Source organism: Phacochoerus africanus, chromosome 4 (genome assembly GCF_016906955.1).
Source record: "Phacochoerus africanus isolate WHEZ1 chromosome 4, ROS_Pafr_v1, whole genome shotgun sequence".
NCBI lineage: Eukaryota > Metazoa > Chordata > Mammalia > Artiodactyla > Suidae > Phacochoerus > Phacochoerus africanus.
The window spans coordinates 66,287,981-66,312,560 of NC_062547.1; the positions used below are offsets into that span (position 1 = coordinate 66,287,981).

General features: G+C 48.8%; 1 protein-coding gene across 4 annotated transcripts in view; it reads left to right on the plus strand.

Moving 5' to 3' along the window:
* CACNA1A (calcium voltage-gated channel subunit alpha1 A) overlaps positions 1–24,580 on the plus strand; it is a 277,546-nt gene that overhangs the window by 210,742 nt on the left and 42,224 nt on the right. For all 4 annotated transcript variants that reach the window (XM_047776880.1, XM_047776881.1, XM_047776879.1 and 1 more), the window contains 7 exons: positions 183–289; positions 10,804–10,903; positions 13,132–13,292; positions 15,938–16,075; positions 17,808–18,009; positions 19,884–20,048; positions 24,061–24,171. In XM_047776880.1, coding sequence (XP_047632836.1) covers positions 183–289; positions 10,804–10,903; positions 13,132–13,292; positions 15,938–16,075; positions 17,808–18,009; positions 19,884–20,048; positions 24,061–24,171 — 984 coding nt within the window. The remainder of the gene's footprint in view (positions 1–182; positions 290–10,803; positions 10,904–13,131; positions 13,293–15,937; positions 16,076–17,807; positions 18,010–19,883; positions 20,049–24,060; positions 24,172–24,580) is intronic.

The following is a 24,580-nucleotide window of genomic DNA, read 5'->3' on the forward strand; positions in this document are numbered from 1 at the left end:
AAGGGCTCCTCACTCCTCCCCCAGATCCCCTGGCCACTGTCCCAGCCCTTAAGGATGAGGTGATCCCACTAGCTTCCATCCCCCCTCCTGTTGCCCCACCCCCTGAGGCTAGAAGAGTAGATGCTGCTCCCCGCGGTGGGGATAAGGGATCAGAGCGCCATCTCTTCTCCCTCTCACCATAGATGATTGACCTTGGGCTCGTCCTGCACCAGGGTGCCTACTTCCGTGACCTCTGGAACATTCTCGACTTCATAGTGGTCAGTGGGGCCCTGGTGGCCTTTGCCTTCACGTAAGTCTTCTATCAAAGACTCCTCTTGCCTCTTGGTCCCCCCACTCCTGGCCCACTGGATCAGGGGATGTGTTCTTGGATCAGGGGGTGTAGAGATGGGGAGAGTGGGTTCTGGGGTGGCGGGAAGCATACGCATGCTACCAGGAAGAGCTTCGATTGGCTTTTGCATGATGCCCACCATGGAGGAAGAAGAGAAGGGTCCCCACCTTCTACCTCCTCACACAGTCACGCCACCAACCCCTGCTGTGCTGCTTTCTGTAGACTAGCCCCACCAAGACATCTCATCTTCTTTCTGCTCTCCAAGCTCTGCCCAAGTCGCTGTCTCTTTGGGGAGCCCCTAAAAAGACAATCAAGAGATGAATGTGCATGAGAATTCAGACTCCCCTCCTCCCCCACCATGCCTGAAGGCCCTGTAGTTGTAAACCTTATGACTCCCCTTGTGTGTCTCACTTCTTCTGGCAATTCTAGAACACTCTGCCCTCTGAAAGGTCATGCCTTATCATGCAACTCCAAGATGGCACCCAAGTTGAGGGCAGTCATTCCAAAATAGCACCCCAGGGCTGAGAATAGCCATTCCAAGATGGTGCCCAAGTTCTGGGGAACTGTATCAAGATGGCAGCAGAGTTCTGGGCAGCCATTCCAGGATGGCACCCAAAGGCTTGGCAGTTATTCCAAGATGGTGCCCAAAGGCTTCAGAACCATTCCAAGATGGTGCCCAAATTCTGGGCAGCCACGTCAAGATGGTAGCTGAGTTCTGGGCAGCCATTCCAAGGTGGCATCCAAAGGCGCAGTAGCCATTCCAAGATGGTGCCCAAATTCTAGACAGCCATCCCATGACAGCAGCTGAGTCTGGGCAGTCATTGCAAGATGGTGCCGGAATTCTGGGCAGCCACTTTAAGATGGCACCGGAGGGCTCAGTAGCCATTCCAATATGATGCCCAAGTTCTGGGTAGCTATTCCAAGATGGCATCCAAGGGCTGAGTAACTATTCGCTCTTAGGGCCCCGGTGGCAAACTTAGCAGTATATCCCTCAAGTTGTAGACAATTGGGGCAGGATGGAAAAACCTAATTGGCCCCTAATCCAGAAACAGATCTTCTTAGGGACCCTGTCTATGCCCATCACAGTGGATCATTCCCCGAAAGGAAAGTCTGAGGGATTCTGACCCACCTTACCTACAGAATGAGAAATCAGGGGCTTCCTCTGTGGCTCTGCCTCCTTCACCAACCCCCCCCAGCAGATCTGGAGAAGCCCTTCAGTGGCCACCTGACCAACCAATGAGGACTTGGCTTGTCAGGAGGCCAGAGTGGTGGCCCATTTCCAAGTGAAGGGCTAAAGTGGGCCACTCAGATTCTTCCCTGGGAGTGTAATGAGGTCGAGTTGTGTTGGAAGAACAAGAAATCTCCAGAGTTTCTGGATGCCCCTGAGCTGCTCAATGTACAATGAAGGTCAGGAGGCTGAATGTATTTCTGACTCTGGCCAGACTTCCCACCCCCTTTTTCTCTATCTTGTACTTTCTCCTCCTCCTTCTGTGTCTGCTTTCTTTCCACCCTCTCTCCTTTTCTCTTTCTTTCCCTCTCCCTCCTCCCTACATCCTTCTCTCTCTCTCCCACTTTTTTAAGTAATTGAATATTTGAGTATTAGAACAACAGAAGAGGTCTTTTTTTTTTAATCAAGAAGTTTGGCTACATAATCATTAAGATGCCCTGTAGTTTAGTAATAATAATAAAGTACACAGCAATTTAGAGGGGAAAGATTGTCACAGATAAGATGTCCATGGCCTTCATATAGAAAAAGCAGTTACAAATCAATAAGAAGCACTGAACCTCAATAGGTAAGTGAGCAAAGGATTTACGCAGAAATGTCACAGAAGGCTGACTAATAAAATTTTTCCAAGTGCAACCTTGTTGGAATTAGGAGACATATAAAATACGAACAAGATTGAATATGTTTCTTATCAAGTTAGCACAATTTCTTCCCCCAAAAAAAGATTTTAAAAGGTACGTGAGGGAGTTCTCGCTGTGGCACAATGGGATCAGCAGCATGTCTGCAGCGCCAAGATGCAGATTAGAGCCCTAGCCTGGCACAGTAGGTTAAAGGATCCGGCCCACTTGGGGTTTTGCATCAACAATATGAGAACGCATAGGCATAGGTCACAACTGCAGCTCAGATCTGATTTCTGGCTCAGCGAACTCCATATGCCACAGGGTGGCCCCAAAAAAAAAGATATATGAGAATGTAATGAAATATGCTTTTTCCTCCCTCTATCAGTTATTTGAGCGGCTCCTACAAAGAGGCACCATGCTAGGTCCTGAGAAAGTTTCAGCTCTAAAAAGCCGAAATATTTTATGGCCCTCAGCCTGGAGCGAATCCATCTCAAATCCCCTTCCCTCGCTCTTGTTTCTTCTTTGTCCTTCTCTCTCTTTTCTCATCCCCTTCCCTCGCTCTTGTTTCTTCTTTGTCCTTCTCTCTCTTTTCTCTTTTCTCTGTCCTTCCCTCTCTGACTTCTTCTCCTCCCTGGGCGTGCGCAACTGGGCACGTGCTCTCTTTCTCCCCCACCTCCACTCTCTCCCTCCTCACTCCCTCCCCTCCCCCACTTCCTCCAGCCCTCTAGGATGACATCACCCAAATCCCTTCTAAATCAGGAAGTGACCACATCTATCTCTTCACACACCTTTGCCAGCTGTGCCCCGGTGGATGGGTTTTGCCCTCTGCGAAACCACCACTGGGTGTGACACAGTAAATGCAGTGTCTGCTGCCTGTCAGTTCACCCCGGCACTTTCCTTCCAGACCTCTGTGGGAGCCAAGAAGCTTCAGTGCTAAAGCCCTGTCCCGCCTCCATCTCCCATTTGGCCTCACAATTTGGGGAAAGGGTGGCCTTCAAAAGACCTGAGAACAAGGCTCTCAACTGCAGTGCTTTTGCCATGATGGGCCATAGCTTCCCTGGAGCAACAATTAGGCTCAACTTTAAGCAAACCTAATCTGCAAAAACAAAATTATTTTTCCACCCGGAATTAATCAGCAAAATGATTTCTTTGTGTTTGCAAAAGAATCTGCCACAGGGAGCTGATTGCTTTTTTTAATTTTTGAGTTTTCATTTTAAATATAAAGTTATACGAGGGCATTCAAAATGAGCCTACAGCTCCCAGAAATTTGGCAGCCTATTTGCAGAGTCAATCTTTTTAACTGATTTTATGAAGTTGCTACAGGCATAAAGCCACAGCCAGTCTATGTCCTTGAAAAATCTGTTACAAATTGTTTTTTAAATTCCTTTGCAAAGAAAGGGTCTGGAAAAGGATTTAAGGCCATCCCTTTGAGTCTCAGTGAGCTCATAGATCTTGCAGGAACCAATGTGTAAGATTGTGCCAGTGGGATCCTGACAAGTGTTAGGGACTCTCATGGGATTTTAGAAGAGCTGACAATCCCAGGAGCACCTTCATGTGATGGTCATAGCTATGGAAGAGGTAGACTCTGAGACTCCACCACACCACATTCTCCCCACCTCACTGCCAAGAATCCATCTGGCACTGCCACTCTTCCTCCAGGGCAGGGCTGCAGGTCAGGCACAACTGGCTGAGCACCTTGATCAAGCCACTCCTGCATGCCCAGGAGGAAATCTGCCCCAAAGCCAGAGGAGGTACCCCCAAGCTGCTACTTTTTTCCCCAGAAATTTTCAGAATCCTCTGCCTGGCTTCAGGTTTCTAGCCTCTCTTGCCTGAGAAAGTCTCTCAGCCTGCAAAGACTTTGCTTATTGTCTTTCCTTGTTACCAGATAGATGTCACATTGCCAGGGGTAGAGGATACTCTGAGAGTCTCCTGGAGTCCTTTGCTGCTTTTCTTGCTGTCCTTTTAATTCTCATTTTCTGTTCTGTTTGTCTCTCTCCTCACAGACAAGACTGAGAACCCCAGCAGGTTTTAGATTAACCTGGTTGTTTTAGGAAAAGGTGCCTGCAAGTCTGTCTGGTTTCTTTCTAGACATGCAAGTTCTTTAACCTCTCTTTGCCTCAGTTTCTCCATCAAGGGAAGAAACTTGACTGGGAATAATGATTGTAATAGCTTCCATTTACTTAATCTGTGCAACAACCCCACGCAGGGGTTGTTTTATCACTCCCTTTTGGACATTAGGAAACTGAGGCCGAGAGATTATGGAGGAAAGTGAGTCTAGCAAATCTAGCAATCTGGAAGTTCCCATTGGGCTCAGTGGGTTAAGAACCTGACTAGTATCCACGAGGACTCAGGTTCAATCCCTGGCCCAGTGGGTTAAGGATCCAGAGTTGCCATGAGCTGTGATATAGTTCGCAGATGCCACTCAGATGTGGCATTGCTATGGCTGTTGTGTTGGCCGGCTGCTACAGCTCCAGTTCAACTCCTAGCCTAGGAACTTCCATATGCCACAAATGCAGCCCTAAAAAAGAAGGGGAAAAAAAGTTTAGCAATCTAAAACAAGTTTGGGTTCAACCATCAGGTTCAGGGTTGCTGCCCATCTTCCAGCCCTGAGCATGGAGACTTTCACAAGTCAGCAGAATGAGACTTGGCAGCCCACCCAGCCTGGGTTCCTGGAGGCCCCAGCAGGGTCTAGACATCCAGAGGAAGGGGGCATGAGGCTATTCCCTTCCTTGGTGAAAGGAATCTTGCTGTTCCCACCTGTTGGGTTGGAGGCAAGGATTCTGCCACAGTGCCGTGATTGTGGCCCCGTCTCGGATATGGGAAAACTATCCCTGTGGTCACTGCAGGGATGGGTCGAAGCTCTCCCCACACTTTCCACCCCTCCTGCACCTCCCCCAATCTCTGTGCGTGTGTGTATGTGTGTGTGTGTGTGTCCTGCCCCATCTACTATGTGCCATGTCCATGCAACCACCGTTAACACACCATTTCACGAGTCATCCCACATGACATCATGCTCTGTGCCCATGCATCGGAGTGGTCAACTGACATTTCTCAGCAGCTGGCAGATCATGATCCTGCCTTCACTGCCAAGAGTGCATCTGGTGCTGCCACTCCTCCCTCCAGGCAAGCCAGCACAGCTGCCCAGAGCACCTTGATCAAGCCACTCCTGCGTGCTCCGGAGCCCAGCTGCCAGGAAGCCAAATGAGAGAATCCCCAGGCTGCCATTTTTTAAATCCTCATCCTCAAAACAGCCCTTGGCCCTGAAGGCATTATTCTGTGCATGTGTAATGAAATGGAAAGAAGATTAGAGAGCAAGATACACAAACCTGGGTTTGAACCTAAGTGTGTTGCTTCCCATTTGTGAGTAAGACCTTGAGCAAGTCACTGTGGCTTTCTGAGCCTCAGTTTCTTCATCTGGAAAATGGACATAACGATACCACCTTCCCACAGGCAGACAGGGACGCTTTCAGAAGGTTCACGTATTATACCTAAAGTCATCCATAAAATTGGGCAGAAATCATTGTCAAAGATTCCTCAATAACCCAGAAAGGAGGGGGTTTCTGTAGTAGCTCAGTGGAAATGAACCCGACTGTATCCATGAGAATGTGGGTTCAATCCCTGGCCCCACTCAGCACGTTAAGGATCTGGCATTGCCGTGAGCTGTGGTGTAGGCCAGCAGCTGCAGCTCCGATTTAACCCCTAGCCTGGGAACTTCCATAGGCTGTGAGTATGGCCCTAAAAAGACCAAACAAAAACAAAAACAAAAAAAAGACCAAAAAATGGTGGCAGGTGGAAATTTCTGTAGAGTATCTGCTTGGTCATAGGGCTTCCACTATTGTAATGATGGTCAGGTTTCTCTCACCCTGATCCCTATTCATGGTTGGATATTGTAATGAGGCTGAGCCTGATGCTGAAGATGAGTTCCAGATACTGAGAGCTTTCCCCAGGCCCACATTTCCCAGAGAAAATGAGAGTTGCCCCTTAATTTCATCCCAAATTGGAACTCTTAGCCTACCTCCCTTTCCTTGCAACTTAGGGTAAAGCCAAGGCCATAGCTACTGTGTATCAAGCATCAAATCCCAGGATCTGTTTTACAGATGAGGACAATAATTAAGGGCAGTGCTGGGGGTCCTACCCTGGTGCCTCCAACTCCAAAGCTCACCCCCTTCAAGACATTCTAGGATTGTGGCTCAATTAGTTAAGAAGCTGACAGAGTGACCGTGGGGGTGTGGGTTTGATCCCTGGCCTCACTCAGTGGATTAAGGATCCAGTGTTGCCACAAGCTGCGGCATAGGCTACAAATGCAGCTCAGATCAGGCATTGCTGTGGCTATGGTGTAGGCCAGCAGCTTCAGCTCCAATTCATCCCCTAGCCTGGGAACTTCATTATGCTGCAGGTGCAGCCCTTAAAAAAAAAAAAAGGAAAGAAAAGAAAAAAGAGACACTCTAAAACCTTCCAGCCCAGAACCGCTGGAGAAAAGACTTTTTTCTCCAGCTCTTGGCAGTGACCTTCTGTGGCGATTTAGCCTTTGGTAATTGATGACATTTTGGCTGTCCTGCTACTTGGAACTTTGGCTTTCTTGGTGCTGTTGGGCAGTGCCGGGAGCCCACCAAGGGCAGGGGATGGAACGGGGGTCTTCCAGTTGGAAGGATGGATGCCATCCAGAGCCACAAGCCTGAGGCGGCCCCTCCTGGTTCCCCAGGCGGGGCGGGAGAGCGCTCAGGTGTGTGTGCGTGTACGTGTGTGTTCTGTGTTCTTTCTTCTGAGGCCGCTTACGATCTGTCTCTCCTTCCGACGCCACCTTCACCAGGAGCAGTACACGGTAAAGTGTCTCTCTCTCTCTCTCTCTCTCTCTCAATTTCTCTCTCCGTCGTTCTGTCCTGTTCTCTGTGGCCTGATGTAGCCACATTTGGTTCTGGGCCTGTTTCTGTAGCCTTGTGTCATTGCTACCGTCTTGTTGCTGGCAGGGACCAGAGCTCTGAGGCTCCTTGACCACTACCTCTCACCATGACTCACCGTTGGCCCAGCTCTTGGCAGAGAACATAAAGAGCATGGAGGCAAAGGGTTGGGGGTTGGCGGGTGTGTTCTCCCCATGGTCCAATTTCATAAGGCAAATGAATGGGATGGGCAGTTATCAGAGGAGTGTCCAGCCTCCCAAATGGGAAAAGGGGGAACAGTCCAAACAACCAGGGTTTGGGCTTTAAGAGGAGAAGGGAACCCCTCTGGGAGCATTTACACTCTCAGCAAAAATGATTCAGTTGTTTTCTGTGAGAACGCCTTGATCAAGCCATTCCTGCATGCTCAAGAGCCAGACTGCCAGAAACACTCTCCTCTGTATCTCAATAAATAAGATTGTTGGAGTTCCCATCATGGCTCAGCAGTTAACAAACCCAACTAGCATCCATGAGAACGTGGGTTTGATCCCTGACCTCACTCAGTGGGTTAAGGATCTGGCATTACCATGAGCTATGATGTAGGTCACAGACATGGCTCAGATCCCACATTGCTGTTGTTCTGGTGTAGGCTGGCAGCTATAGCTCTGATTGGACCCCTAGCCTGGGAACCTCCATATGCCATGGGTGCAGCCCTAAAAAGTCAAAAAATAAAAATAAAAAATAAACAGGATTGTTTTTCAGCCTCTCCCAAGGGAGAAGTGCTTCCTGGGAGAAGGACCACACGCACACGCACACGCACACAGTGGCCTTGGAGTCCTTTTTAGACAAGCAGATGTGCCCCAGGAACATGTTCCCAAATGTCAGTGGTTTGGCACAACAAGGTTTTCGCCAGTTCCACGTACAACCTAGAGGTCCACTTGCTTGATGTTTTTTTTCACCAGCACATAGTCTATGCTTCATTTTAGTTTTGTTAGAGTCGTCCCCTTAAAACCAGCGTTGTTAACCTCAGGCTGGCAAAAGTGGGTCCAACAAGAATGACATGGTTGCACTGCAAGTTGTTGCATTCGAGCTGGGCTCGTTGTTAAAAGGGAAATTAGTGTTGGAGAGGGATGAAGGGCCTATTAACACATACCAGAGGAGTTCCCATCGTGGCGCAGCGGAAACGAATCCAGCTAGGAACCATGAGGTTGCGGATTCGATCCCTGGCCTCATTTGGCGGGTTAAGGATCCGGTGTTGCCATGAGCTGTGGTGTAGGCCGAAGATGCTGCTCGGATCTGGCAATGCTGTGGCCATGCTGTAGGCTGGCGGCTGTAGCTCCAATTAGACCCCGGGCCTGGGAACCTCCATATGCCTTGGGTACGGCCTAAAAAACTAAACACACACACACACACACACACACACCCCAGAGACTTCCTCTCTGACCATATCAGAAAGCCTGAAAGATAACTTGAAGGAGACCTAGCTGTTTCCCTGAATGACCTAGTTATTGAATTGTGTTTGTGTTCCACCTAAAAGTATCTCAGTGGTTCTCCTGACGTGTATCTCACACTTTAGGGGCAGAGCCTTGAGATAATAATGATAACTCTGGTTTAGAAAAGAAAAAACATGTTCAAACTCCTGACTCCTGCAGCATGGCTGTGCCTGGCAGCCTGAAGTCCAGATCTCTTTTTTTTCTTTGAAAAATGAGAGGAACCCTAAAGAAGCAAATGTCACAGTTCCCCTTTGTGGCTCAGCAGGTTAAGAACCTGACATATTGTCCATGAGGATATGGGTCCAATCCCTGGCCTCACTCAGTGGGTTAAGGATCCAGCATTGCCACAAGCTGTGGTGTAGGTTGCAGAGGTGGCTGGATCCAGTGTTGTAGCTGTGGCGTAGGCTGGCAGCTGCAGCTCTAATTCAACCTCTAGCCTGGAAACTTCCATATGCCGCAGGAGCAGCCATAAAAATAAAATAAAAAAGCAAATGTCAAAAAAAAAAAAAAAAGCAAATGTCACAAAGGATGTTTTTGCACCTGGCTACCCAGGCACACCCCGGTGGGTATCTCTGGGGAAACTCTACTCATGACCTAGGAGATAACTGTAGGGAGATGTTTGCTAAGTGACCCCCAGAGAACTCTGATCTGATTCACTGTGTGAATCCTGAGACTACACACCAGGTGCATGCTGGGGGTGGAGATAAGAACCAAGATTAGAAAGTTCCTATCGTGGCTTAGTGGTTAATAAGGAACCACAAGGTTGAAGGTTCCATCCCCGGCCTTGCTCAGTGGGTTAAGGATCCGGTGTTGCCGTGAGCTGTGGCATAGGTCACAGACGCAGCTCAGATCCTGCATTGCTGTGGCTGTGGTGTAGGTGGGGGCTATAGCTCCTATTAGACCTCTAGCCTGGGAATCTCCATGTGCCACGGGTGCGGCCCTAGAAAAGACAAAAAAAAAAAAAAGATTAAAGGGGAAATGAGCACATGGTTTCTTTTGCCTTTTGAGCAATTTTCTGTCTAAAGCCAGAAGCCAAGGACAGAATCAAAGGAAATTCTGAAACAGCACTGGGGTCTGGCAGCACCCAGAGGTAGTCAGGGGAATCCATGGGATGAAGAAACATTTACTTTGGGCTTTGAATGTGGCGTAGTTCTGGGAATGGAGAAGTGGAGGGAAGGGCATTTCTAGCCACAAGAACAGAAATACAAGAGTGTGGCTGGAGTTTGGGGGTATGTAGTAATCAATGGGAATGCAGAGGCAAGGTAAGTTGAATCAGATTTTGAAAAGCCTTGAATGCCGAGCTAGGAGTTTGCACTTCTCAGAATTCAGATGCTCCAGGAGGATATGGAGTGGGAGAGTAACATAGTATTGTTGGTTGGGGCCACTGTGTACTAAACAAGATGGAAGAAGACACGGGGAGTCGGGGAGGGGAAGGTGGGAGGCAGATAATGGGGGTCTGACCTATGATGGTGGCCAAAGACGGATGGTGGAGGTGTTGAGGAGGTGCTGACCCGTTGGGGAAGAGGATGGAGAATGGGAAGCTGAACGTGACTCTCAGGTTTCTGCTGTGGGCATCCGGGTGGGTGGTGAATTCCATTCATGGCAAGTCTTGGATGGGCACCATGGTTGGCAGAGGGTGTCATGGCATTTCCATGGTCTGCAGTGTTAAGACTCAGCCCAGTAGACCCTGAACTGGAGCTCTATGTACCAATCTAACAAAGATGGGCTGAAAGACCCTGAAAAAAAGGAGGCAGTCCTCCCATAATGGCATCTGATGGCCTGGTTCCTTCTGCTCCTGTGGACTCAGGGAGTAGTGGGGAAGAGGGGTAGGGTGAGGGAGTCCTGGTTTAAAGGTCACTTTAAGTATTTCCTGGATCCAGTTGGAAGAGGGGGTCAGGGAATCCCATTTTCTAAAAGCTCTCTATGACCCCCTCCAAAAAGAGCACAAAAGGCACAGCCAACTCTCTGGTGCTGGATATAAGGGATGCCCAGTGCAGCGGCTCAGGCACAGCCAGGTGAGGGGGGCCCTCAACAAACCCCAAGGCTAGGACCACAAAAGGTGATTCCCTCACCAGCTCTTGAGCCCAGGTATAGATAGCAGAGAGCTGACTACTCTTCTCTAGCAAGGGCAGGGATATGCCAAGCTCACCCCAGATTCCTAAACCTGGAAGGTTGCAGTCACATGGATCTGTGGTCCACCCACCACCCAGCCTGACCTTGGCCCCCTCTCTTCCCTTCTCCCCATCCTAACATCCCTCCACAGTGGCAATAGCAAAGGAAAGGACATCAACACGATTAAGTCCCTCAGAGTCCTCCGGGTGCTACGACCTCTTAAAACCATCAAGCGGTTGCCAAAGCTCAAGGTGAGATTGGGGTATGTGGGAGGTCTATCGGGGTTGCCATGTACAGTTGACCAGGTTGCACACTGCTCAAGAACACTCCATTGAAAGGAATGCTGCTAACACCACGGCCGTAATATGTGAATATAGTTATTACTGCAACTTTCCAGCAGATGGCAGTAAAGTGAGTTAATTGAACAAAATCTATTATGATACTTTTCCATCAGATGAAATGTCTCATGCAAAGTCAGGATCCCTTTTCCTAAGTCCCATGAGGGCATTATGTAGATAAAACAGGGCATAACCCTAATCTAAGAATAGGAAACTAGGTTTCTGGTCCCACGTAATCTTCAACTCTTCACCCAGTTGTTCTAGGCTCCAGTATCTCCTGTTCCAAAATAGCATAAGCCAACATTTCCCAAAAGCTTGTCATTCAAAAAAAAAAAAAAAGTAAGTGAAACCTAGTCATTTGAACAACACTTTTCAGTTTATCCTCCATCTGAAAGCATATTACCTCTTACTTAATATGTTTCTTTAAGTCAAGTCACTTTATTTTTTTTATGTCAGTGGGATTTTTTTTAAAGGAAATGCTATATCAACTTTCTCATGTTGGAAAAACAGAGCACACCATTAATAGAAGGTAAAACGAATTATCTTTTCAAAAAAAATAAAATAACTGTTATTAAAATCTAATCAAAAGGCATTCCCATTGTGGCTTAGCAGGTTACAAACCCGACTAGTATCCATGAGGATTTGGGTTTGATCTCTGGCCTCACTCAGTGGGTTAAGGATCCAGCATTGCTGTGACTGTGGTGTAGGCCGGCAGCTGCTGGGGAACTCCCCTATCAGCCCTAAAAAGAAAAAAGAAAAAAAAAAGTATAATGTTAGGTGTTAACATAGTAGCAACAAAGGAAAATGCTGTCCTTCACTCAAAAAAACTGGAGAGGGAATAATTCTGCCACCATGCAACTCAATGTTGCTTGGTGTTGGGCTCCTGTAGGACCTAAAAGTATGTCTGATGTCACTGGTGGTGTGTCCCTCCCCCGTGATTTAGGAGAGAATGATTCTAACGCCCCTCTTTCATTGGCAAATACTCAGAGAAGAAACGTGGCTGCCCTCTGGACACCAAAGCTAGCTTGTGTTGAAATCCAACAGCGTAATCGGTTCAGTGGCCCTTCCCTGTTTTCTGGGTCACAGCCCCCTTTCAAAGCCCCACAAAAGCTACACACTCCCTCCCCCCCAGGGAAAGCTGGCCAAACTAGAGTGTAATTCCAGTAGGATAATCCTTAATGCCTACTTGTATTTAAGCATGGTGGAGTTCCCGCTTGGGCATAGTGGGTTCATTTTCCACCTTGTCTCTGTGGAGGCATGGGTTTGATCCCCAGCCCGGCACAGCGGGTTAAGGATCCAGCATTGCTGCAGCTCTGGCTCAGATTCAGTCCCTGGCCGAATACCTCGGGAGTGGCAGAAAAAAAAAAAAAAAAAAAAAGCAGAATGAGGTGGGGGATGTTCCAGGCTGGATGGGACCCCTGCCTTCTCTGGGGGATGATAGATTCCATCTTACCCAGGGCAGAATCTCCAGGGCACATGAAGTCAACTCTCAAATCCAGAACACCCCCAAGTGATCAGTGGTCAAAAGGGAAGAGACCAGACCACTCCAGAAGATGGGGAAGGGGAGTGACATGAGGCAGGGCACAGAATGAATAGGAAATGCCCTCTCCATCGAGGACCTTTCCTCTTGCCCTGAAGAGCCATGAGCTTAACCTGGGAGAAGCTCTGAGAAGTGGCCCCATTTCCCAGGGGTTGAAATTGGGGGTTTTCAATGCATAGAAACTCAGAATTGGGAGAGTTCCTACTGTGGCTCAGCGGTAACAAACCCGACTAGTATCCATGAGGATGCGTTCAGTGGGTTTAGGATCTGGTGTTGCCGTGCGCTGTGGTGTAGGTCACAGACATGGCTCGGACTCTGCATGGCTGTGGCTAGAGTGTAGGCCAGCACCTGCAGCTCCGATTTAACCCCTAGTCTGGGAACTTCCATGTGCCGTAGGTGAGGCTAAAAAGAAAAAAGAAAAACTCAGAATTGGGTCTAGCCCCAACACGTACTTCTCTGAACCTGGCCCTGTCTGGGTAACCTGGCTCTTGTCTTAGCCTGTACCGTGGGAATGATGACAGTGCTTTGGTATTATGGGCTGCTGATGATGCAGGAGGCTAGGCAGGTTCCCAGCCTCTCACGCCGTCTCTCCACCCACCAGGCTGTGTTTGACTGCGTGGTGAATTCACTCAAGAACGTCTTCAACATCCTTATCGTCTACATGCTGTTCATGTTCATCTTTGCCGTGGTGGCCGTGCAGCTCTTCAAGGGCAAGTTCTTCCACTGTACAGATGAATCCAAGGAGTTTGAGAAAGACTGTCGGTAAGGCTCTACTCTCCTCGGTGTCCCCATCGGGGGCTGGCAGGTTGCGGGGAGAGGGCGGGGGTGGCCAGAAGCACCCGTGTCTCGGGCTTGGAAACAGGCGCTGGAATTCCCTGGTAGTCTAACAGTTAAGGAAGGATCCAGCGTTGTCACTTTGTCACTGCTGTGGCTCTGGCCACTGCCGTGACTCGGATTCGATCTCTGGCCTGGGAACTTCTGCATGCCTCGAGCAAGGCCAAAAAAAAACAAAAGAGAAAACTGAGGTGCTGGGCATTGAGGGTGACCAACTTGCAGCCAAGCTTGGATCTGGAGTTGAAAGAAAAACAGTTTTCGAATGTGAGTCTCTGCCCCGTGGCTGCAGGATGACTGAGTCAGAGCTGCCATATTTTGGGGGCATTTATCACAAACTCTGTATGTGTATCATCTCTTTATATTTTACTGCCCATCCCTCCACGCCCCCAGCAGCCTCCACGGCCTCCTGGCTGGTCTCCCTCTGGCCTCTTTAACCCAGTTACTGTCCATTTTTGACACAGCAGCCAGAACAAATCTTTTTCAGTTGCCTTCTTTGTCAAATGGGGGATAACAGTATGCATCTAGGCACCCTTACCTGAAACCTTTACAGACAAATGTGTTTGGAAACTCAGAATATTTTGAGTTTTTTGTTTTTTGGGGTTTTTTTTAGAAAGGTTGTGTAGTGCACGTCCCACAAAGGACATAACACCCTCAGCTAGTTAAGGCAGCCCTGTGAACAAAAGGGATATTTCTTCCAGGCAACACACAAATCAGCTAAATAACAAGTCCAGAGAGCCTTGCATCCAATGGAGTCAGGCTTTGTTGCCAGACAAATGAGATCAGAGATGAGCAAACTTTGTTGAGGGCCAAATAGTAAATGTCTTTGACCTTGCATACAGTTTTTGTTCGCAACTAATGTAACTCAAAAGCAAACGCAGACAATAGGTAAAGGAATGATTGTTCTAATTAATCTTTCTTTCTGGAAACTAAAAATGTTTTCTTTTTTCCTTTTTTTTTTTTAAATGGCCACACCCATGGCACGTGGAAGTTCCTAGGCCAGGAATGCTGGCCCGTGACAGCGCTGGATCCTTTAACCCACTGAAAGGGGCTGGGATTGAACCTGCACCTACACGATGACCCAAACCTCTGCACTCAGACTCTTAATACACTATGCCAAAGCGGGAACTCCTGGAAGCAAAAATTTGAGTGTATTTCAAATGTTATTTTTACCTGTTGTGAACGAATTCTTTCGATTTTGTTTCAGCCATTTAAAAATGTCAACGAGGCGTTCCTGTTGTGATTCAGTGGGTTAAGAACCCAACTAGTATCCATGAGGTTGTGGGTTCAATCCCTGGCCTCACTCAGTGGGTTAAAGATCTGGCATTGCCACAAGCTGAGGCATAGGTTGCAGGTGTGGCTTGGATCCAGTGTTGCTGTGGCTGTGGTGTAGGCCAGCAGCCTCAGCTCAGATTCGACCACTAGCCTGGGAGCTTCCATATGCCCCAGGTGCGGCCCTAAAAAGACAAAAGACAAAAAAAAGGAAAGAAAAAGAAAAAAAATTTTAAGAAATAAATAAAAATGTAAATGACCATACTTAGCTGATGGGCCACATAAAGATAGGTCCAGATTTGCTCTGCAGGCTGGAACTTAGCAACTGCTGGGTGAGGGAAAAAAAATGTTTGGTTTTTCAAAGCTTTCGAGATTTTGGAGTTGTGGGTAAGAGATTTTGGCCCTGAAGTCTCCCATCTTTGGGTCATCCTCATGACGGAACGTTCAGGACTTGGTCAGAGAAAGTGCTGAACCTCTCACTAATCAAGCGCTCAGTAACACTTTTTGTCACTAATGTAGCTAGGGTTACTGTGCTGCCGGGAGCAGCCTGTTCCTATACTGGTGGCTGTTTCCTGGAACTGGAAGGATCCCAGGCAACTGGCTAGGCATCTGGGGCTAACCTTTGCTCCCTAACCTGAGAAGGATCAGCATCTCCCCCGCCTTGTCCTGATAAACCAAGAAATGTGCTTGTCTCCTATCCTGCTCTTAACCCCCCTCCCAAGCCACAGGTTCCCACCCTCAGGACGAGAAGTATTCAAGTTGGAAGAGGGCACTAGATTCTGAGTCAGTTCTCCAAAAAGATAATAAAAAGAGGAGTTCCCTTTTGGCTCAGCATGTTAAGGATCTGGCATTATCACTTCAGGGGCTCTGGTGGCTGCTGTGGTGCAGATTTGAGCCCTAGCCTAAGAACTTCCATATGCTGCAGGTGCAAAAACAAACAAACAAAAACCAACAACAATAAGAAAAAATGACTGGACTCATACAGAGTCCCCTGGTGGTCTCTTGGATTTGACACTTTCACCAATGCAGCCCAGGTTCAGTCCCTGGTCTGGCAACTGATATCCCACTGCACACCATGGAGAAAAATAAAAGGTTGGCCTGAATCAGCTCCCCCACTGGACATGGCATCACCTTGGATTTGTCCCCAAGTGGATACCCACACACTCCAGGGGAAAATGGGGGTGTGGCTGCTTCCCAGGCTGAGCGTGGGCTGGTAGGAGCCTCTTCCTCCTCCTCCCCCACCTCCCTGGTGGCCATTGATGGGTGTCCCTTGGTGGCCTCACAGTCCCCATTTTCTGTGGCAGTGGCAAGTACCTCCTCTATGAGAAGAACGAGGTGAAGGCGAGGGACCGAGAATGGAAGAAGTATGAGTTCCATTACGACAACGTGCTGTGGGCCCTGCTGACCCTCTTCACTGTGTCCACCGGAGAGGGCTGGCCGCAGTAAGTGGCCCCGTCTGAGAGCCCCGCCCACAGGAGCTCCTGTTGGGGGCGGGGGGGAAGGAGTGGGAGAGGAAAGGGTCTGAGAGCCCAGTGTTGAGAAAGGTCTAAGGAAGGAGGGGTTCACTCCTGGCTTGCAGAAGTGGGGACAACGCCAGATGCAAGACGGGCTGTCACCAGAGCAGCCACCACCACATGTGGTTGGGCTTCTAGGGGCGGAAATCCAGCCATCACTTGGCTCGCCAGCCGCTGAACGCTTAAGGGCTATGCGTTCCCAGAACAGGCACTGTTTCTAATTTGCAGAAAGGCTGCACGTACACTGTTAACCCTTCCTGTGCTGGTGACCCCAAACCGCCAAGGTGATGGGGGTGGGGCAGCGAGGTTGGGGTGTGGGGAGCATGGCATTTTCCAAGTCTGTCTGACCACAGGACCATTCTCTCCCAGACTGGGGTAAGATGGGTGAGGCCAACTCGTGTGCGTCCAAAATTTAAATTTTGGGAGGAGTTCCCTGGTGTCTCAGTGGGTGAAGGACCGGGCCTTGTCACTGCTGTGAGTCTGGTTATTGACGTGGCCAGGGTTTGATCCCGGGCCTGGGAACTTCCCCCATGCCACAGGCATGGCACCCCCCCAAAAAAAAGTGCCTTCAAAATTTAAATTTTTGATATTTTGTTCATCATGGATTTTTGGCACTTCTTTTGATTTTTTTAAAACACTGCAGTTATTGCTAAATGCCATTTATCTCAGTTACTGATGGGTTTGACACCCCCTTCATTTGTGCCCAAAGCAAATGCCTCTCTCTCTTCACCCTAGTCGTCCTCCTCCCGGAGGTCTCGGCTGAATTCAAGTTGAAGGTTTGGTAGATTCCAGTGTGTGCCTTCAGCATCCCCACCTCCTTCCCTCAATCAGCAAACATCCTATCCCAAGAGTGCTTTTCCCCTCACCCACACACATCTCAGTACCCACACGTGTGGAGCTAGTACTAGCCCATAAGGCACCTTTGAGCAAATTTTTAAAGACATGCCTTCTTCAACAGACTTCACCTCCATCTGTCAGATAAGCATTGCAATCTACTTAATGATCTCGCCCAAAGAAGGCACTTTATGGCCACCTGCCAAAAAGCTGTCTTCATTAATATACAAATCTATCATGTCTGGTATGAACAGTCCCCTTAGATGCAGAGCTCTTGAGCAGTGCTTGACCTGTGCAACTGTCCAGAGCAGCCATGTACACACTCGCTCCCATGTGCATCCTCCTTACACGTCCTCAGCTCCCAACACCACCTGTGCTTAAATACCACGCCCCCCTCACACACACACATACACAGACACCTGCCTCCGTGACCCACTGGTCACTTCCATTCATGACTATAAACCTAGTTGCAATCCCACCTTGGCCACGTCTGAGGGAGTAATCTTCAGAAAATCACTTTAAATTGCTGAACTCAGTTTCCTAGTGTGCAAAATGGAGCCAGTAATGACGTCCATAAGAGATTGCTGGGAAAATAAAATTGACCATCTTTTCCAGCACAAAATAGACCCTCGATATAGGGCAGTAGACCTAACTGGCATTGTTGTTAACACAGGGAAAGGAGATGGAAAGATTACGGCTTCATAAAGTAACCACAGCTACCAGAGTCAGAAAACAGTGACTACTCTTCATTTCTTTTCTGTTGCCTCCTAATGCTCTCCTCCATTCCCGTCTCAATTTCCCCTTCTCCTAACCCTGGTCCTCACAGGGTCCTCAAGCACTCTGTGGATGCCACCTTTGAGAACCAGGGTCCCAGCCCTGGGTACCGAATGGAGATGTCCATCTTCTATGTCGTCTACTTTGTGGTGTTCCCCTTCTTCTTCGTCAATATCTTTGTGGCCTTGATCATCATCACCTTCCAGGAGCAGGGGGACAAGATGATGGAGGAATACAGCCTGGAGAAAAATGAGGTACCACTTCCCAGGTTCATTCCCATTTAAAAAAGTGATAGCCCACCACCACCCCCCGCCACACACACACAGAGACAGAGTTACCAGCTTCTGAGGGCATCTGGGGAGAAAAAAAGCAGCATTTTCTAAGCAGAATCCAGTCTGCAGGGAGAGCAGCCTTTCATGGGGTTTCCAGAGGAAGACCCATCAAAGAGCAGCTGTATGTATCAGTCAGTTTGGTGTAGGTTATGATGCAGTAACAAGCATCCCTAGCATCTCAGTGCCAGATATTCACAAAAGAATTGGACTGCATGTCCAGGTAGTTCTGCTCTGTCATCTTTATTCTGGTCCCCCCTGAGATACTTCAGACAAAAAACAGAACAGCAAGCCATGGTCCAACTCTGGTGGCTTGTGCCCAGAAGTGACATGTCACTTTTCACATTTCATTAGCCAGAGCTAGTCACACATCCATGTGTCATGTCAGTGTAGTGGGGAAGTATAATCTGCCCCCAGGGAGGAGTGTGACTATTTACGAGTGAAAATCCAGTCCACCAGAGAGTATAGGCATGACCTTTTGCCCTTCTAGAATCATCCAAGCTAAGACTAAATAACCACCATTCCTCCCTGTCTCCCTCCCTCAAAGAGAAGGAGGAGCAAAGTATTTGATAAGAAAGAATGGTTAGGGAGTTCCCTGGAGGCCTTGTGGTTAAGGATTCAGTGTTGTTATTGCTGTGGCTCAAGTTTGATCCCTGGCTCCAGAACCTCTGCATGCTGCAGGTGCGGCCAATACACACACACACACACACACACAGCAGGAGTTTCTACTGTGGCACAGTGAGTTAAGAATCCACCTGCAGAGGCTCAGGTTGCCGAGGAGGGTTTGATCCTTGGCCCAGCACAATGGGTTAAAGGATCCAGCATTACTGCAGCTGCAACATAAGTTGCAGCTGTGACTCAGATTCAGTCCTGGCCCAGAAATTTTCATATGCCACAGGTGCAGCCATAAAAAAGTGTGTGTGTGTGTGTGTGTATGCATATGTGCGTGTATATGTGTATGAATGACACAAATGAAAATACCTATGAAACAGAAACAGACTCACAGAGAACAGATTTGTAGTTGCCAAAGGGGAGGGGGGTGGAAGAGGTATGGATTGGGAGTTTGGGATTAGCAGAGGCAAACTATTATATATATAGGATGAATAAATAAGGTCTTACCTTATAACACAGGGAACTCTATTCAATATCCTGTGATTAAACCATAATGGGAGAATATGAAGATATACTAAATATATATATGAATATACATATATGTATATATCTGAATCACTTTGCTGTACGGTAGAAATTAACACAACATTGCAAATCAACCACATTTCAATAAAATTTTTTTTAAAAGGAAGAAAGAATGGGAAGTTTCCTTGTGGCACAGCAGGTTAAGGATCCAGCCTTGCCACAACTGTGACGTAGGCCACAAACTGCGGGGCACATTCAATCCCTGGCCCAGGAGCTTCCGCATGCTGCAGGCGCAGCCAGAAAGAAAGGAAAAATGATTAGGCCTCAAAGTCAGACTCTGGTTGAAATTTGAGTTTTGCTCACTTGGCGGCTGTGCCACCTCAGTCAAGTGGCTTAACTTCTCTGAGCCTTTATTTTCCTCATCTGCGAACTGAGGCTCTTGATAGCACCCACTACCCATGTTTGCTAAGAGGATTCATTAAGATAGCGAGGGAGTGTCAGCACAGGGTCTGGCAGGTGGCGTCTTCTCAAGGAGCCGTAGCTGTCAGGAGAGGTAGACGTTCAAGCAGACGTGCGTGCTGTGTGGAGTGAGATGGGGGGTGCTGGGTGTCCAGCCGCCTCTTTCCTGCCTCCACCCCTCACTACTGAGCTCTTTCCCACAGAGGGCCTGCATCGACTTCGCCATCAGCGCCAAACCCCTGACCCGACACATGCCCCAGAACAAGCAGAGTTTCCAGTACCGCATGTGGCAGTTCGTGGTGTCCCCACCTTTCGAGTACACCATCATGGCCATGATCGCCCTCAACACCATCGTGCTCATGATGAAGGTGAGCCCCCCTGCCCAGCACGACTTAACCCCCACCCCTCCTCTGTCCCACAAACCCGCCCTCGTCTAGCAAAATAGAACCGGCTACTCAAGTTGCCCAGACAGACCACACTCCATGTCACTGCCAAGACTGCTCCATTGTTCCCTCTGCCTGACACACAGTTCCCACCACTGCCTGGCCTGCCTCTTCCAGCTGCTCCTGAAGAGCTCTTCCTCCAGAAGTCTTCCCTGACCTCCCAGGACCACATGAGGTCTTTGCAAGCATCCTGTTATCTCACATGTCAACATATCAGGGTCAGGGGAGTTCCCGTTGTAGCTCAGTGAGTTAAGAACATGACTAGTATCCATGAGGATGCAGGTTCAATCCCTGGCCTCTTTCAGTGGGTTAAGAACCTGGCGTTGCCACAAAGCTGCAGTATAAGTCACAGATGTGGCTCAGATCAGGCCTTGCTGTGGCTGTGGTATAGGCTGGGTGCTGCAGCCCAGATTTGAACCCTAGCCTGGGAACCTCCATATGCCGCAGGTACAGCCCTAAAAAGGAAAAAAAAAAAAGATAATAGGGGTCAGGACAGTCTACACCACCTGCCTCTGAGCTCCAAGGGGCAGACAAGTCTCAATCACCCCTGAATTCCTGGGGTTCAGAGAGGGCTTGGCTCAGAGGGAACAAGAGTGCCCTTGATAAATGTTTGATGAGTGAAATGAGAAGGAAAGGGCAGATAAGGACCTTGGGACAGTCGGGGCCATGGAGCCCCTTCATGGTGAAAGACAGAACCTTTTGCCCTATTGGTTTGGAGACCAAAGGCCTGAATTCGAGCCCAGTTCTGCCATTAAACTCACCGTGTAACCTTACTCAAGTGACCAGGGACATCTCAGGGCCTCAGTTTCCCTGTCAATGAAATGGGAATGATAATAATAGCACCTTCCTTGCCTGCAAAGTGAAAGTTCCTGCAAAGATGTTAGCACATTTCCCAATGCTTCAAAACACTCAATGCATTTTGCTGTTGATTTTTTGAATTGGCAAAAAAAAAAAGAAGAAGCAGTGCGTGTGTTCACCTGAAAATTCATCTCCTTAAGCAAGTTCTTTTATCTCATCATTGTTAGGATTAGGAAGAATGTCAAGCAAACAGAAGAGAGAGGGATAGACTAGCACAGTGCTTCTCAAACTGTTCACAGATTGTCTGGGCAATTTGTTCAAATGCAGATTCTGGCTCATCAGGGCTGGGTGGGCCTGGGACTCTGCATTTATAACCAGCATCCCGGTGATGCTGATGCAACGGGTCCCTGGACCACATCCTGAGTGTCCAGGCTCCTATGAACACCTGGTCTCCATCACCTGGAGTTATCCATTTGGAATCTTTGGCTATATTTGCTTCATCTGTTTTGGGGGTTTTTTTGGTGTGTTTTTTTTTTTTCTTTTTGTCTTTTTGCCATTTCTTAGGCCGCTCTCGCAGCATATGGAGGTTCCCAGGCTAGGGGTCTCATTGAAGCTGTAGCCGCCAGCTTTCGCCACAGCCACAGCAATGCCAGATCCGAGCCACCTCTTCGACCTACACCACAGCTCACAGCAATGCCAGATCCTTAACCCACTGAGCCACTGAGCAAGGCCAAGGATTGAACCCGCAACCTCATGGTTCCTAGTCGGATTCGTTAACCACTGAGCCACGACAGGAACTCCCCCTTTTTTTTTTTAATTGAGGCAAAATTCACGTACAATACAGTTAACCCTTTTTTTTGTCTTTTTTTTTTTTTTCGTCTTTTTAGGGCCGCACCCATGGCATATGGAGATTCCCAGGCTAAGGGTCGAATCAGAGCTACAGCTGCCGGCCTACACCACAGCCACAGCAACGCAGGATCCGAGCCGCGTCTACCACCTACGCCACAGCTCAGAGCAATGCCAGATCCTTAACCCCTGAGCAAGGCCAGGGATTGAACCCGCAACCTCATCGTTCCTAGTCAGATTCGTTTCCACTGCGCCACGACAGGAACTTCAGTTAACCCTTTTAAAGTGAACAATCCGGTGACATTTAGTACATTCGCCACATTTGCAACCACCACCCTATCTATTTCCAGAAATCCATCCCCATTACCAACCCCCAGCCCCCTCCTTCCAGCTCCCCACAGCCCGCTCTCCCCTCCTCCCACCAAACCACTAATCTGCTTTCTGTCTCTGTAGATTACCTATTCTGGACCATTCATCTATTGTTTAAAGTCTTTTAAATGACAGACACCACTCTATTTCACCTTTAAGTTCTTCAGAATGCATTTCTAAAACATCAACATTTTCCTACATGTTCTGATGCTTGGCAAGATTAGTGATAACTCTCGAAGATCCATATTGAATTGTCCCCAAAATGCCTTTTACAGTGACTTGTCTTTTCAGCCAAGATCTCAGTGGCTACGCATGGCCTCCAGTTTTTGTCTTTTCAGTCTCTGTCCTCCACCCGCCCAACCCCCACCACCACCATTTTTCCCCTGCTGTTTAACTTTTTGAGGAAACCAGGAGTTCCCGTCATGGATCAGTGGTTAACAAACCTGACTACTATCCATGCGGATGCAGGTTCAGTCCCTGCCCTTGCTCAGTGGGTTAAGGATCCGGCATTGATGTGAGCTGTGGTGTAGGTCGCAGACGCGGCTCAGATCCCACATTGCTGTGGCTGTGGTGCCAGTCGCAGCTACAGCTCTGATTCGACCCCTACCCTGAGAACTTCCACTTGCTGCGGGTGCAGCCCTAAAAAGAAAAAAAAAAATCTTTTTGAGGAAACCAAATGAGTTGAATGAAAACTGGTCCTCCTCTGGGTTCCTTGCTTTCCTCCATCCACTGGATTTCCTGCAACCTGGTAGTTAGATATAAAAGTTGTCGATTCAAATCTGGTTAATTCATTTGGGCAAGAGTCATAAGGAGTCAGAATAGTGGTTACCTCTGGGGTGGATTATTGACTGGATGGGGGTGCAAGAAAATTGAGGGGAGAGTTCCTGTCGTGGCTCAGTGGTTAACGAATCCGACTAGGAACCATGAGGTTGTGGGTTCGATCCCTGGCCTTGCTCAGTGGGTTAAGGATCTGGCGTTGCGGTGAGCTGTGGTGTAGGCTGCAGATGTGGCTTGGATCCCACGTTGCTGTGGCTCTGGCGTAGGACAGTGGCTACGGCTCCGATTCAACCCCTAGCCTGGGAACCTCCATATGCCTCGGGAGTGGCTTGAGAAATGGCAAAAAGACAAGAAAAAAGAAATTGAGGGGGAGAGGCTGGATATGTTTTAAATCTTGATCTGGGAAGTGGTCTCATGGGAGAATTAAAAGAGAATTTAAAAAGGTCTGAAGGGGAGTTCCCGTCGTGGCTCAGTGGTTAACAAATCTGACTAGGAACCATGAGGTTGCGGGTTCGATCCCTGGCGTTGCTCAGTGGCTTAAGGATCCGGCGTTGCTGTGAGTGTGGTGTAGGTTGCAGACACGGCTTGGATCCCGCATTGCTGTGGCTATGGCACAGGCCGGTGGCTACAGCTCTGATTAGACCCCTAGCCTGGGAACCTCCATATGCCGCAGGAGCAGCCTAAGAAATGGCAAAAAGGAAAAAGAAAAAAAAAGGTCTGAAGGGAAAAAAAAGAAAGAAAAAGAAACTACTGCAAAGACGATGCTATGGACATCTTCCCACATTCTATCAGAAGCCCCACTGCACAGGCTGCCCCAGGATCTGGGCTGCAAAGATAAGGCTCAAGGAAGTTTTTGTTTTGATAGTTCCCTTGTGGCTCAGGGGGCTAAGGATCTGTTACTGTCACTGCAGTGGTTCAGTGCCTGGCCTGGGAACTTCCATATGCCGTAGACTTGGCCCCCTCCCCCAAAAAAGATTAGCCCAGCCCATGAACAGATTGCCTGGGACCTGGGTGGCTCCGCAGGACAACAGGCAAGCAGGGAAGCCAAATCTTGCCCATCCTGGGGAAGGAGCAGCCACGAAGCCACCTCCCTGCTCCCCATCACCATGTCCACCGACCCCGCTGCTCTTCCTGCTTCCTCCTCTAGTTCTACGGGGCCTCTGTTGCTTATGAAAATGCCCTGAGGGTATTCAACATCGTCTTCACCTCCCTCTTCTCTCTGGAATGTCTGCTCAAAGTCATGGCTTTTGGGATTCTGGTAAGTTCAGCCTTGGGGCCAGAGCTATGGGTGACCTCCGGGAAAGCCTGGAGGAGCACTGGGTGCTGGGTGGTGATTTCCTCACCAGGCCCTTCTGGCCCCAACCCCAGTGGTGACTTGAGCATCCCTGCAGTGCTCAGAGATTCTACTTAGGTGTCCACAACCTGCCAAGTACGCAAAACTTTGTGCCAGGTGCCTATGTGTGATTACATGATGCACTGGGAGGGAGTAATTATTCATTTTGGGAGCAAGGAAACTCAGATCCAGACAGGCCAAGTCCATGGTATTCAAACTGTTCTGGTCACAAGCCACAGTAAGAAACACAGCTTGGGAGTTCCCACTGTGGCACAAGGGGATTGCCGGCGTCTTGGGAGTGCTGCGACTCGGGTTCGATCCCTGGCCCAGCACA